This window comes from Amphiura filiformis, unplaced genomic scaffold, assembly GCF_039555335.1.
Source record: "Amphiura filiformis unplaced genomic scaffold, Afil_fr2py scaffold_66, whole genome shotgun sequence".
Lineage (NCBI taxonomy): Eukaryota > Metazoa > Echinodermata > Ophiuroidea > Amphilepidida > Amphiuridae > Amphiura > Amphiura filiformis.
The window spans coordinates 76,506-93,061 of record NW_027305530.1 but is presented as its reverse complement, the minus strand read 5'-3'; the positions used below and the strand labels follow the sequence as shown (position 1 = coordinate 93,061).

General features: G+C 35.3%; 1 protein-coding gene across 1 annotated transcript in view; it reads right to left on the bottom strand.

Annotated features, from left to right (window-relative positions):
- LOC140144604 (medium-chain acyl-CoA ligase ACSF2, mitochondrial-like) overlaps positions 1–16,556 on the bottom strand; it is a 55,017-nt gene that overhangs the window by 32,649 nt on the left and 5,812 nt on the right. The window contains exons 2-8 of the mRNA XM_072166421.1: positions 15,309–15,437; positions 14,799–14,852; positions 13,646–13,758; positions 11,797–11,859; positions 11,561–11,678; positions 11,035–11,142; positions 8,832–8,939 (exon numbers count right to left, since the gene is read on the bottom strand). Coding sequence (XP_072022522.1) covers positions 8,832–8,939; positions 11,035–11,142; positions 11,561–11,678; positions 11,797–11,859; positions 13,646–13,758; positions 14,799–14,852; positions 15,309–15,437 — 693 coding nt within the window. The remainder of the gene's footprint in view (positions 1–8,831; positions 8,940–11,034; positions 11,143–11,560; positions 11,679–11,796; positions 11,860–13,645; positions 13,759–14,798; positions 14,853–15,308; positions 15,438–16,556) is intronic.

Below are 16,556 nucleotides of genomic sequence, written 5' to 3'. Positions count from 1 at the left end.
AGAAAATAATCATTTATAAAAGGAAAGTGCCACTTGTCAGTGGAATTTTACCTGCTGATAAGCTTAACCCATCACCTAAAGATCATAAAACACGACAAATGCCCCCGCAGTACCAGAGTTTTTGGATACACAATCATAAAATGTGACGTCATTGATTTTATATCAGGCCAAAAAAAACGACATAATTTTTTGGGCAATTTCACTCTTTTTGGCATTGATTTCCAAGAGTTTGATACACAGACTCCAAAACTGCATTTCTAGCACCATTGATGTCTCTAAACACTTAACAAATCAACTTAAAGTGTTTACCTTCTCTAAGCTACTTTTTGTTAAAATGAAAACAGGTGTCCCATATTACCTGCTGTCCCATATTACCTGCAGCTACCCCTACACTGTCACTGTAAACAATAGAGAATTAAGATTAATCAAGCTGCTGCACAGTAATGCTGTGGTCAGACTCTTCTCTGTTCTTTTACAATGAGACAACTATACCACCCCACACCACTTCCCCTATACACACCCACTGTCAATCCCCACCCCACACAAGTGTCACAGTCATTTCCATACCCTAGGTAACTCCGAAGGTAAAAACTACATGTATCACATGTCAACAGTCCGCTGCAGGGGTATTTGTGTGTGTGACCAAAGTATTCTAGTGTGACACACACTACATGTAAGTGGCCAGGTACTAGAGAAGTGTCACTAGGTTGCAATGTGCAGCATACATTGTCATCATCATCATCATCATCATCATCATCATCTTCATAATAATATTAATACTTATAGAAATTCACCGTTTCAGAAATATGTTTTGTGTGATATTAATCAATTATTCTAAACATCTTTTTTAAAATTCTTAAATTGGATAAATATCCCAGACAAATGTTCAGTGACTGCCCGTAAGTAGTGAACACAAACACTAGCCCTATGGATGGGGTGTACATGTCTGTGTGCATGTTTTCTCTCTTTTTTCTCTTTCTAGCTCCATGAAAGAAGTTTTAGAAATTTTTATACAGTCAAAATGTTTATTAAATTCTGTATAATTATCAATTATTTCATTAAAGATAACAGTATTGATTCTGGGAAGTGACAGATAAATCTAAATAATTTGGTGGATATGTAGGATATTATGACAGATCACAGATTTGACAGCCCCAATTAATTAGGAAAATGGGCAAAAGTGAAGTCAACAATTTTGAATCAAATTTGAGATCTATTTTGACATTTTTTGATAATCATTTCACATTTTACATGGATTTAATTGGACATTTTGTGTCCAAATTTGAGCCGAGCCGAGTCTGTTTTTGTCCGAGTCCAACAAAAAGTGGACTCAAGTTTTTTTTTTGAATGATGATTTTTACAGATTTGTTCAAAAAATCAATGTTTTTCACTTAAAATTAATATTTTATTGAAAGACTAGTCTTTACTTGATGTCTAACAGGTATCCAGAAGTCAAAATTGACAAATGTCCCCTAATTGAAGAAGCATTATTTAATATTTGAGGGAATTTAAAAAAAACACTCAACACAACATTTTTTTTTTTTAAATTCCCTCATATGATTTTCATGTAGCACGGAGGGGGGGGGGGGTCATATGGTTTTTATTATCGGAGAAGGGGGGTCATATAGTTTTCGGCAGTGACTTTCTGTCTGCTCCTCCCCCCAGTAGAAATAATGTGAACGGTCCCTAAACTTTGTGAGAAGTTGAAGTGGGATATATCTAGGCAAAATATGTATTATGATTATAAATAAATATTCTGTTATTAATTGATAATATTATTACGATTCAACTATTGTGACAGATAAATCTAAATATAGACCCCTTGGCAAATAAGTGAAGCCAACCAATTTAGGATCAAATGACTCGGCTCCAAGTTTGAGTCATATTTTTGGGTGGTGGTGGGGGAGGGGAGGTGGTCATCTCCTATTTCATAAAAAAAGGGATACTAATTCTTTTTTTATTATTATATTTATGATCTTCTGGTCACTAGAAGATCATGGCCACTATTTTTATAATCTTCCCTGTTTTGACACCCACCCCCTGCAGATACCAGACATTTGTACGACCCTTTCAATTCACAGACACAAATACCCAGATATCTGTATTATTTTGTACATGTACATTGATTGAAAATTGTCTTCTTGATGGTAGTAAAAAACAGTGACCCACTGACCACCTCCCCTTTCCGAAGAAAATGACTGCCCCCTTGTGTCCGAGTGTGAGTATAGCCAAGTCTGTGTCGGAGTCCAAATCCGACAAAAAAAGTCCGAGTCCAGACTCAAAAGATGAAAATCTGGATTTCCGGAGCTTGGATGAATAGAAAAAGTCTGGATATCCGAACTCCTCTATAGGTCAAGCGTATGGCTATGTCTGAAAAGTCCGGATTTCCGGAGCTTGTATGCATAGAAAAAGTCTGGATATCCGAACTCCTCTATAGGTCGAGCGTATGGCTATGAGGGGATAATGTCTGAAAAGTCCGGATTTCCGGAGCTTGTATGCATAAAAAAGACTGGATATCCGAACTCCTCTATAGGTCGAGCGCGGTACTATGTAGGGAAAATGTTTGAAAAGTCCGGATTTCCGGAGCTTGGATGGATAGAAAAAGTCTGGATATCCTAACTCCTCAATATGAAAAGTCCGGATATCCGGAGCTTGGATGGATAGAAAAAGTCCGGATATCCGAACTCCTCTATAGGGGGTGTGCGCTTATTTTCTGGAATAGCCCAATGTAGTGGATCGATTTCAAATAGGCCTATTTAAAATAAGCGCACGTGCACGGTACCGAGGCCTATAGCCAAAACCAACATCGGGATTTGACGGCAGTATTTGTTTAAAACATATTGAACTATTTATAAGATGAAAGAAAATGATATATGATACTTGAAAAAAAATATAATAGGTTTATTTTATTTAGATAAGTACTTTTTAATCAGGCGGTCCTTCAAGCTAGTTTTGAAGCTTAATATATTCTTTGAGTTTATTATATCTTTGTTTAATCCATTCCAGGTTTTAGGTCCAGATACTTTAATCGTGTATTTGATTAAATTAGATGTGTGTTTAACTGTAGTAAAATGCTCAGCACGTCTAGTGTTGTAGTTGTGAATGTCACTGTGTTTTAAAAGAAAGTTGGAGAATGATTTTGGAAGGGTTTTGTTCTCATAGCGGTACATAAAGAGACCTGTTTGTAATTTATTTATGTCAAAGATATTTAGTGTTTTAAAATTATGGAAAATTTGCTTTGTGTGGGATAGGTAACCAGAGTTGTTAATGATACGGATTGCTCTTTTTTGGAGTTTAAATAGTTTGTCCAATTTGGTAGAATTAGGAGAAGTCCATGGACAGTGGTTAAGGTCAAGGGTGTTGTCAGATATCGCCCATGCTATGTTGCTGTAGGATATGTAAGGCAGGATTAAGGTGTTGTAGAGTGAGAATAGTATATGTGTGGGTAAAATGTGACGAAGTTTTCTAAGAATCCTGATGTTCCTAGAAATTTGATTTGTAATTTTGTGGATGTGGTCTTTCCAGGAAAGATTTTTTGTCAATTATTACACCTAGAAATTTTGTGTTATCTACAGGATGAATTGCAACGTTGTCTATCATAATGTGTGTTGGTGGAGTGGCGTGCTTTTGCTTTCGTTTTTGTTTGGTGAAATGGATGTAGTTAGTTTTGCTGACATTTAGGGATAGTTTGTTGGATTTGAACCAGTTTGAGACATTGACTAATTCTACGTTGAATGTGTTTATGAGAGTGTTAAGGTTTGGGTGAGATAAGAAGATGTTCGTATCATCGGCGAAAAGGACAAAAGAGAGGATTTTTGATGAAGTGGGGATATCATTAACATAAAGAAGGAAGAGCAAGGGACCCAGGATAGAGCCTTGAGGAATACCACAAGAGACTGGAAGAAGATCAGAGAAATGTGAGTCAAAGGACGTGAATTGATATCTGTTACACAGATAGCTAGAGAGAAGATTAAGGGCTGTTCCACGAATACCATAGTGTTGGAGTTTGGTAAGAAGAATGTTGTGATTGATGGTATCAAAGGCTTTGGAGAGGTCGAGGAATATGCCAATAGTGTGATGATTAAGAGCAAGAGAGGAGGAAATATTGTTGTAGATATCTAGAAGAGCAAGATCAGTGGAATGCTGTTTGCGAAAGCCATATTGATTGTTGTGAAGAATATGAAAGTGAGAGAGAAATTTATCAATCCTATTGTAAATGATGCGTTCAAGGATCTTGGAAAAGCATGGTAGAAGAGAAATGGGACGATAATTAGAGAAGGCGTGGGGGTCGTCTTTTTTGAAGACAGGGATGACTTTCGCAATCTTGAGGGCTGAAGGAAGACACCTGTAGAAAGGGATTGGTTGAAAATGTGGGCTAGGGGTTTGGAGATAAGGGAATGATATGTTTAACAATGGTTGGGCTGATGTCATCGTAGCCGGAACTCTTGCCATTCTTAAACTTCTTGACAATGTCTAGGATTTCCCTTTCGTGGGTGGGATTGAGGAAGATGGAGTTAGTGTGTGGGTCCTTAAGGAAATCAGAGAAGGAAGAGGGAGAATGAATGTTTGAAGCAAGTTTAGGACCTATTTCAGCAAAAAAAAAAAAGAATTAAACTTTGTGGAAATGTTACTGGGGTCGGAGATTTTGAGGTACCATCAAAAAATAGGAGGGGTTTTCAATTTAGTTGTTTTGCCAAGAACGTTATTTATTGTTTGCCATGTTTTTGATATTATATTTATAAGTGTTAAATTTATTTGAATAATAATTTTTACAGGAAATCTTAATCAGATGAGTTAATTTGTTTCTATATTTGACGTATTTAGTTTTATTTATTTCATTAGTGTATTTAATGAACGACTTGTAGAGTTTATTCCTAGTTTTAATGGATTTGATAATTCCCGCAGTGATCCAGGGTTTACATTGCTGGCGCTTTTTGATTTTTTTCTTAACTTTGGGGAAGTGTTTATCATATATATTAGTAAATTTATCTATGAAGACGTTATAGGATTGATCAGTAGATTGGTTATTTAGGACTTCGTCCCAATTGGTTTGATTTAGTTCAGACGTGAAAGATGTTATTGTGGTCTTAGTTATATTTCTTTTAGTATAGTAGCGATTGACTTTAGAATTAGGTACATTATTTTTATCGTTATTTATTATTTGGAATACAGGAAAGTGATCAGTGACGTCGCTAAATAGGATACCAGGAGTTATTTTATGATTCAAAATATTACAAAAGATATTATCGATTAGAGATGATTTCTTAGTGGTTACACGGGTTGGTTTATCGATTAGTGGATAAAATGAGGAGGCATACAGTGTGTTGAGGAAATCATTTGAAACTGAGTGAGTGGATGTATTTAGTAAATCAAGGTTGAAATCACCACAAATGAAGGTTGGGAGGTGTTCTCTATTGATCAAGTTGATGGTAGTAGACAAATTAGTGATGAAGGATTGAGCACATCTCAATGTCTCAATATGTAAAGGAAACAGTATGATCATGATTTAGCTGATTAATTTCATGCAAAAATTCTGCATCGTCAATGATATGATTAAAGGGTAAAATCGATCCAATACAGTATTTACAGTACCAGGGTTTGGAGATGAGAGTGTGATTCTCATCAAGGATTTTTAAACAATGATCGTGAATTGATTGGTTACCACAGATGGCACAGTTGGTGGAGTTGTCCTTAGATCCTGAAAAATGTTTACAACAATGGGAACACAGCATGGGGGAACATATAAATACACTTAGAAAATACACTTACAAATAAGCTTAAATGATATAGGAAAATACCAAAAGGGATACTAAATCCAAGCGAAGCAGAGCAAAAAAATCATTTATGGGGAAACAGAAAAAGTCAATTAGGCCCATATCGTGCTTAGTTATCAAGGCAATCGCAAAGCAATTCACAGACAACTAAGATTCCAGGAAGATGAACCATGCAGAAGATATGCTCTATACACCCCATAACATGGTAAAAGAAGGCCTGGAAGGCAACAACATCCTACTTGTCTTATGTGCAAAACCTGATGGGAGACCTCGACAAATTTGTACTGCCAGATGCCATTACCACTTTGGCTTCAAACCGTAGTACATGGATAAACTTTGCAGTTGCCTGCTTCGCAGCCGAATGAAATGAGTGAATTAACTAAACGAACGGTTTCTGTACATTTTAACCTGAAATAGCGAGGTGAGATCAAAGAAACCCCATATGCAATTTTGGCTCTTTTAAGGGGTACTACACCTCTCGATAAATTTGTGTCTATTTTTGCATTTTTCTCAAAAACTAATAACACAGTGGTAACAAAAGTTATGTATGTTATAGGGGCAACGAATCCAATTACTACCCTGGAATTTCAGTGACCCAAGACAAGCGGTTTGTTATTTATGATAAGAAATAAGGTACCGCTGGGATGTACCTCGTTTCCTATCATATATACTGAACCGCTTGACTTGCGTCACTGAAATTTCAGTGTGGTAATTGGATTCCTTGCCCCAATAATATACATAACTTTTATTACCTGAGTGTGTTATTATTTTTTGAGAAAAATGCAAAAATAGTCACAAATTTACTACAGGGGTGTAGTACCCCCTTAAGTAACGTGGGCCTCTAAGGAGGCCCTAATGTCGTAAGACGACTTTATGTCCAAATTGCCCTATTGATCTATCGACAAAAAACGAATTCCATTTATGTATCTTATAAGATCGTGCATTACATGTCCTGATTCCACACTTTACAATTTTAAATATACAACAAACATTATAATATAGACTTAACATTAAGTGTGGAATATTTCTGCTCGAGGTGTCAAGACTAAATCCTAATGAAAGGGGTCTGCATAAACCGCACTGGTTAACTATTTATTGGGGTGTGTCTGGAGTTGGTGTCAAATAATGTTTGATTATGGTGCTCATTATGTAGCGAATTAGCTAAAAATTATGATTTTAAAGGCCCTTTCAGTGATCCAAATGAAAGTAAAAAATAAATAACATTGTTAATAAATTACCTAAAAGTGAAGGATAAGTCATTAAATTGTCATTAGGTATTTTTGACATGAAACAAAATTGGCAAAAATGGAAAACGGCAGTATTGTTAAAGTTGAGGGCCCATTCAAATACATGTTGCTAATTTATGTAACTATATATCAGTATATAAATTACAGATTTCATGTAAATGCCTTATTTTGTCTTAAACACACAGCTTTCGGCTGTAGCACTAGCAGGCTATGTTAGTACATCTATAAAGATTAAAGGTACAAAAAACCTGATTTTGGTGATTGTTTACGACTGTCCGGATGAGCAAAACACTTAATGGGCATTTAAGGATTTTGAATTTAAGTCTCGCGGGGGGATTTCTGAATTTCTGAACATTGTTATGATATTATCATATCTATTGAAGTTTGAGGTTATAATATTCTGTACTTAACGTAAATACCAATAAGTGTTGATCAGAACATAAATGCTCTTGCAATGTACCAGTTTTGAATGTGGGGGGAGCTTTTAAAAAGTTGGCTCTTAAAAGTGGTATGCACTCGAAAAGTTTGAATCGCTTTCTTAGGGCAAGTGTTATAAACTCACTGTACACAAATAAACAGGTCATTGAATTGGACAACCAGGAATCCGCGCAGTTGTTTTTGTACCGTAAGTTTAACGCCAGCGGGGACATTCAAACTCTCTGAGTACGTATAGCAATATTTTAAGCTCCGTCCCATTAAAAAAATGGTACATTGCAAGTGCATTTGTGACCGTTCACGGCGAATGAGCCGTAAATTCCTCCCCCGGTCAAGTTTGTTTTATTTCGTGTTTAAAAAATAAACATCATAAACTTTAAAATGGTATATCATTTGACTTCAAACGATATCCAGAAGCGGGGTTATGGTTTCTTAAACTCTGCTCCTTCAACCAAATTATATCTTTTTTACGTTTTTACACGTGTCTCTTTTTCCACATTGCTGGCAATAAATATCAAACAGTCATAATTGGCGGTCATTTCAAATCATCCCCAAGTCAACGAGGTTTAAGAAAGTTCCCTCATTGTTAATTGTTGGTTATGCATACCTATACAAAATACAATGCCTGGTAACCCACCACTTGAACAGGATTTAGCAAAAGCAAACAAAGACCAGACTAATTAAAAGTTCTATAGCCATCTAACAATAGGATAATTGATTAGTGTTTCACTATCAAAATGAGATCGATGTCGGGCCAGCTTAAGTTACCGATGAATACGACCTTCGTACACATTTTACACCGTAACTCAGAATACAATTTAGGGAATTTACGGCTCATTTGTGCTGCCGGGTCACATTTCAGCTTTGACGCATGCCGACTGTTGACGAAAAAAATCCAAATGCACTAAATTATGAGCACCATAATGTAAACTCACGGAAAGCATATTTTTTACGCCATCTCCCGACCCACCACAATTAATATTTAGCCCGTGTGGTGTATTCATACCCCTTCCAGACTCTTGGCACTTCATGAAGAAATATTCACAAACTTAATGTCAAGTCTGTAACAATGGGTACTATTAAAAGGTTAATTTAAAAAAGTCATCTTATAAGATCGTAGATTATTGGTTTCACAATTTAACCGGTAATTTGTATTACAGAGGGCCACCGAAGTAAAAGTGAGCACGATAAAAGTGGTCACATTGTGTACAGATATATGTATTAAAAGTACAATATTATGAGCATAAAATGTACCAAACATAATTTATTTTGAGATTGCGGTTCTCGGTAATACAGAATTCTGACACCTCTGGGAAAGTGATATGCACAACGAAAAGCCTAAACTATACAAAATGTTAATGAGATCGATCCTTACCAAATCATAAAGCAAACTCTCATCTTCACGCCCGAAGCCAATATTCGCCACGCCGTTTAACAACGCATGTGAAGACATAACGGTCGCTTTTGGCATTCCACTACTACCCTGAAATAATTTGTTTCAACATTGATCCAAACAATGATTAACAAAGTCACAATATTCAAAAATTAGCTATTTATTCGCTCATGAATTCACCGTAGAAGTGATGATGCAACAAGTTTAATTACCATAGCAATATGTGATGCGATCAAGTAAAATTAGTCGGAACTCGGAATTAATACATTTTCAGTTTGTTATAGGATAGTAACAAACATTTGCAAAGTTGCATTTTGCGGAAAACTCCATTACTATCAGTTCTAAAGATATGAGCAGTTAAAGAGTTTCCAAAACAATAGTAAACAAAAAGACATATTTCCTTTGTTTGGCTATATCTCAAAATCAATATTGCCGAGTTCCAACTGATTTTGCTTGATCGCATCACATATGTTTAAACAATATTTGAATATATCGCCCTGCACTACGAGCAGGTTGCACTTATCACCTGTGGAGTGGGGTAGCCTTCTCATACCGCAATGAGAATTCTTTCAAAACGATGAGAATTGGACAAAAGTATGAGAATTTAAAATTTTCTCATTTATATGAAACTTTCTCATTCAAATGAATGAGAAATACCAATTATCGTGTTAACCACCTGTCATATTGTTTTAAATGAGAAAATTAACCACTTGTGACAGGTTGTTGACACGGTAATTAATATTTCTCATTCATTTGGATGAGAAAATTTTATATAAATGAGAAAATTTTAAATTCTCATACTTTTGTACAATTCTCATCGTTTTGAAAGAATTCTCATTTTAAATTTTCCACTAGTGATAGCACACCGGCTATGTTTCAGCGACATTCAAAACCTATCCCAAACACGATTAAAACAGGAACAATTCTAAAGACATACCATAAGGGAATCATACGTGCATCTATTATGCTAAAAAGGTGTTTTCATTATTATTATTTTTTACGACGAACGTCTGTCTACATGTAAGTAATTTGCCTTCATTCAGTATCATTTAACAATAAAACAATTAAAACCAAGAGAATTGCTGAATTTACATTGAGCAAGTACTGTGAGCGATGCAAATGCACTGTACACATGGTACATATTATATAACGACCCAAAATTAAAGCACAAATATTAGTACCAATTTAGACCAACAACAGAGTACTTTAATTTAACATAAAGATTCGCATAAATAGGCATATGATCCCTGGACATAACAACTGTCAGTAACAGAAGTGGATAAGTGCAATAGCTGCCCTGTGAGCATTTGGCGATTTGCACACTGTATATTGTACTCGTTTACACATTGCTGCTACACATGGCAGCTATTCGCCGTAGAAGTGATGATGTAACAGTATTTTACTACCTTAGGAATAGGTGAAAACAATTTTAGAATATATCGCCCTGCACAAGTACATTCACGCGGTAGCTCTCCATCGACCCATAGATGTCAAAGAACAAGGGTAAATATACCTGGTTCGTAATTCTATAAAATATTCATATCATGCTGATCCCTCTCACCTGTAAGATTAGAATCGATGAATAGAGCGGTTTTGTATTCTATCTATGACTGCATAAACACAATTGATGATTTCAGCCAGCCGGTATAGCAGGACGATATATGTGAGTGGACACTACGAATGGGCCGTCAACTCGGCAAATTGTATTCTGAGTTACAGTGTAAAATATGCGTGAAGGTCGTATTCATAGGTATCTCCATTCGGCGCGACAAGTATCTCATCAAACACTGTTTAAACCAATCAATAATCCTATTTGGTTATGTCTGATTCTTGGTGTCCAGTCACATATTCAAAAATCGTGTTCAATTGCTATGGTAATCAATCCTGTTACATCATCACTGCTACGGCGAATTAAACTTACCCACTTATAATTTTAAGTACCAGCGGACCCTTAATTCTTGCTGGAATTTTCAGAGCGAGCTCTATATTTGAACATGTGGTCACATTGTGTACAGATATATGTATTAAAAGTACAATATACCACATTATGAGCATAAAATGTACCAAACATAATTTATTTTGAGATTGCGGTTCTCGGTAATACAGAATTCTGACACCTCTGGGAAAGTGATATGCACAACGAAAAGCCTAAACTATACAAAATGTTAATGAGATCGATCCTTACCAAATCATAAAGCAAACTCTCATCTTCACGCCCGAAGCCAATATTCGCCACGCCGTTTAACAACGCATGTGAAGACATAACGGTCGCTTTTGGCATTCCACTACTACCCTGAAATAATTTGTTTCAACATTGATCCAAACAATGATTAACAAAGTCACAATATTCAAAAGTTAGCTATTTATTCGCTCATGAATTCACCGTAGAAGTGATGATGCAACAAGTTTAATTACCATAGCAATATGTGATGCGATCAAGTAAAATTAGTCGGAACTCGACTATTTGGTTTTGTCTGATTATTGGTGTCCAGTCACATATTCAAAAATCGTGTTCAATTGCTATGGTAATCAATCCTGTTACATCATCACTGCTACGGCGAATTAAACTTACCCACTTATAATTTTAAGTACCAGCGGACCCTTAATTCTTGCTGGAATTTTCAGAGCGAGCTCTATATTTGAACATGTGTGACATTAGGCAATTCTCATAATCTCGTACAAATAATAGTTTTATTAAATAAAATACTTACGGATGTAAACGCTACAGAGCATGGTTCATCCATATCAAGAGACATGCAGATTTTATTCACGTTGTCCAAATCAGCCTTACTACCAAGCATCATGAATTCATCGTAGCTATATACACACCTAATAAAAACAGATGTAAAACTTCACTTTACAACGCTGTCATACTTTTATACTGCATGTAAATATAAGTTGTGAATTTTTGCAAGTTCACCTATAAAATATAGAATAGTTGTCTTACTTTCTCCGTGGAATCTGTTCTGAAACGGTACCACTGATGATGATGAACTCAATATCTGGAAAACTATTGAAATATAGGAAAATAAGTTAATTCCTCATACATTATCATCCAATATAAAAAGACGTTACGAAATGTTAAATGAAATAAAGAAGATACAAGGTGGTAAAAATTATGTACGTTTTTATATGAAAAATAGGCCTGAGCATCTGAATAAGATTTGGTAGTAAATTCCAATTTTCTTTGCTTTGCCGTAGTTGTTCGGCTCAAAAATAAAAGGGGATATATCTGACAGTAAAAGCTAACATTTTATGGCAAAGAAATGCTAATCTATTTTTGTTATAATATGGCTTTAAATGTTTTTAGCTTTCATACGAAAAACATTCTGTACCGTGCATGCACAGATCACTGACAGTGACGCAATCAATCAATCAGCATTTGGAAAATCGTTGACCCAATGACGTCATCGCTGCATTTTCATTGGTAAAATTTAGAATCGTTCAAAAGCATGAGTTTTTAACTGCAACTATTTAATTTGTTTATCTATGAATGGCAATGTCTATCTGTCTCTGAGAGTATTACCGTAACGATGAATGCATTGAAACGTGTGAGGCGGGTCCGTTGCAAATTTTGCGGATCTCTTTTCGCACGGCCTCTGTGTGCCACGGGAGTCAGCTATGCGCGCATGGAAATATAAGTATATTTTGAATAATTTAACAATAATTTGAACCTGAAAAATAAATGAATATGAAAGTTCATGAGTGATTTTTCAACATATTTGACTGTTGGATAAATATGGGTGCTGCAGCTTTGGAGCTAAAGCAATATGACGCATTACTTTGAAGTCGGTAATGGGTAAATTACACTGTACGTGCAAGGTGATCAAAACATATAGAATCTTCTATCTAAATAAGATTCACATATTCTAAGGTTGTTTATGTGCATTTAGATCAGTGGTAAATATGCACAATGCATTAAAAATGTGTACATACAGGGTGATCACAGTTCTTGCCTGGAAGTTGTTATTCACATACATGGCATAGGCAAATAAAGAGGCCTTTCCTACGTTGTGTCTAACCTATACATGAACAATCTAGATCTATTGTAAATTGGTTTCTTTAAACGAAATAGATTTTTGTTCTATTCAATATAAAACTCACACCATTGTGTGGAATTTGAATCCTGTAGGACTTTTATGTAGTGACGCTTTAAATTTATCCTCTATTTTAAAATGTTGTGTAGAAACTTATGGGGCTCTCCTACCTCTATTGACACATCTTACATATTGAGGTATAAAGCTCAAAGTAGATGTTTAATTGTCCAAACAGAACATAATTATCTACAAAGTTATACCAAAATTTCTACAATAGGTATTATACTTAAATGTGAAGGAAATGTTTTCATGTTACGGCTCCTCCATTTGTGGATGACCTATTTGTGACATGCGACCTTATCTATTGTTTGGTTTTAAGGGGGTATTACACCCCTGCCCAAATGTGTGCCTATTTTTGCATTTTTCTTAAAAATTATAGCATATTGGGGACAAATAAGATATGTAAATTATAGGGGCAAGGACTACAACTACTGCACTGTAAATTTTATTTCAACACAGACAACAGTTGTGGGGTTACAGTCAAAAATGAGGGAAAACCAATATTTGATCAATAAATCAATAACTACTTGCTTTGAGTTGCTGAATTTTCAGTACAGTAGTTGTAGTACCCTCCTTGCCCCTATAATATACATATCTTACTTGTCACCAATGTGTTATAATTTTTGAGAAAAATGCAAAAATAGGCATAAAATTGGCCAGGGTGTAGTACCCCTTAAGGTACAGTAAACGCCTTTATACCATTCACAATGAAATCCGTTGTCAGATGTATCCTTTAGTTCTGGAAAAATTTGATAGACCCTTTTCAATATGATTGACGGCGATCTCGTCAGGATGAGCCCTTTGCATTTGTGCTGTAATAATAATAATAAAAAGAAGTCGAGCGTTGCTTTTTTTTTCCCATTTTCATATCAAACTGGCAAAATGTAGCTTTAGAAGTTTTTATCAGGAGAAACAGCCGATAAAAAGAAAGAAAAACAGGAAATAAGAAATAAGCAAAAAGTTTTTTTACAAACAATAACAATTTGCAATGACCACTTAGTGGTCAGTATTATGTGGTGTTCAAAATCTCTGAAACGTTTATTGCATTCATCCAGCAGTGTAATCACTCAGTATTACGAACATTTTATCCCCCCCCCCCCATAGTTAGGGGTTTTGCAGCTTACTAGCCTGCCAACAATGTTTTTGTTTCCGCCCTGTCAGTTTGCCAAAAATATTTCCTCCCATTTTTGTTTGATTTAAAATGGTCATGTCACTCTTTTCAACACAATGTCAATAGACTAAATCCACCACGCATCTACACTACGCATGTACTTGTGTTAAGATTCGTAGTGACGACCGGATAAACTTGAAGTTCATATCGTGTCAGATTTATTCTCTCGCGACTTTTTGTGCGCCATAGCACGACCGACTAGCAGCGCCCGTTTACCGCGCCGTTGTGACAAGATTGCGCTCGGAAGTTCTGCAAACTCGGCCAAAATGTCTATTTGGACACAACTGGGCATGTTCTATGCCACAACAATACTGTTGCAAAGTCAACCCAGATAGTTGACGAATGAAGGCAGCAGTCTAAAACTCACATGGCTCAATACAGCTTAGTAAATTGGCGGGAAATAATGAGTCAGGCAGGCGCGAATGCCCATTATTGTGATTACGTGTATGTCCAACGCAGTCAAGTGTCATTCCATAAACATGTGTAATCAAAACAAGATTTGAAGTCAAAATCGACACAAGCCGGGCACAAGACCGGCATATCAAAATATAATATAATAAGTATACATGAAGCACCTAATTAGCCGATTAATGTTTTTCAAATAAAAAGCGGTCTTATTGTCAAGACGATCAAAATCACAACATATTAGGTAACAATAAATTAGAAACAATCTGTATTCACCTTTTTCAACAATGCTATAACCGTTGGTTCTGGAAACTGTAACCTTAGAGGCAGCTAGGAAAAAACAACAATAATTCATGTTCATTACACAATCAATTTGTGACATGCTCGCAGCTCACAGTTTTAATGTACTGTGAAATAATATTTCGTTAGGAGAAATGCTAAGCAACTGTTACCTATCGAGATAAAGCATTTTGCCTACTACTATTGAATAAAAATAATGTTGAAAGTTGGATTTGGGAAAAGTGTATAATTCTTTCACGAACATTTTCGCTTATGATGATAATTAGACACGCAAGCATACAAACTATGAGTTCCATGTTAACATGTAACATGTTTGAAATAGATGTAGATAAATGGTGCAATAAGAGAGATCAAAAGAGTGAGGGAGACGGAGGGGTAGACATAGAGGTAGAGAGCAAGGGGAGAGAGAGAGAGAGAGAGAGAGAGAGAGAGAGAGAGAGAGAGGAGGGGGAGGAGGAGAGAGATTGAGAAAGAAGAATTATTTACCAACATTATTCCGACTTGCATAGTTGCAAAGAGCGTCACCAGCCATTCCGAGTGACTCGCACCCCATATTGCTATAGTATCTCCCTTCTTGTAGCCCTTTGCAATGAGGGAGGAAGCAAACTGCTGACTCTAAAATGGTATCAAAATACAATACAATACAATACAATACAATACAATACATTTCAATATAATACAATACAATGCAATACACGTATGCACTTTGAAGCACTCTTTAACATGTCGTTATGAATTTAACGTAACAAATTGAGAATTTTGAGCAAATTGGGTTCATGTTTGTTTCTGATTTAATATATTTGAGCTAATCGCAAATTAATGGTAAATCTTACTCGCTGGCGTCGATATCAATATTTCGAGTTGGAAAAATAGCACCAAACTTCGATTAATGAATTTTACAAAGAGACGAATCGTTGCAGTACAAAACAGGTAGATCAAGTGTATAGTGCAGCGTCAACTCCCGGTTTTCCTATTAATATCTTGTTCTGATATATATATATATTTAACACCAATGTATACTCAGTAAACACAAAACGTTTTTAAAATGTTTTAAAGAAGTTATATCTTGGGTTTTGGTTTAGATAAAAACGTTGTAATAATATTAAATATCGGGTTATATAAAGGTCATGAAAACGTTACAAAAATATTTTTAAAATGTTTTCAAAACGTTATTGTAAACTATTTCTTGCAAAAGTTTTTTCACAATTTTTAGTCAACACTTAAATAACATTATGTTAAAATATTTACAGTAGTAATCAAAAATGTTTTTGAATGTTATGAAAATGTCTTATACCCTTTATATACCCTTTATACAATGTTTTAAAAACGTTATTGTAAACTATTTCTTGCAAACATTTTTTGCCAAATATTTTGCTTGTAAATTTAAAGATAAAAATCGTTATGTTATAGGACTCAAATGTTTCAATTGCTTTTCGCAAAGAAATGTACATTTCTCATATTAGCTCCATTTTAAATATCCAGCGCCCTCTGTCTCAAAAAAGTGCACGGGCAAAGTTCTTTTAAATTGCAAGCGTTATTTTAACACTGTATATAATTATGTTAATCCTCTACCTCAAAAATGCTCGGGCAAAGTTCTTGTAAATTTCAAATACTATTCAACACTCCGTGCTAGTACATGTCAAGCTAAAAAATGTTTTTATGACTCAATTTCTTGCTTTTTGTAGAGAAATGAAAATTTCTCAATTATTTCAGCTCAATTTTAAATATTCAGCG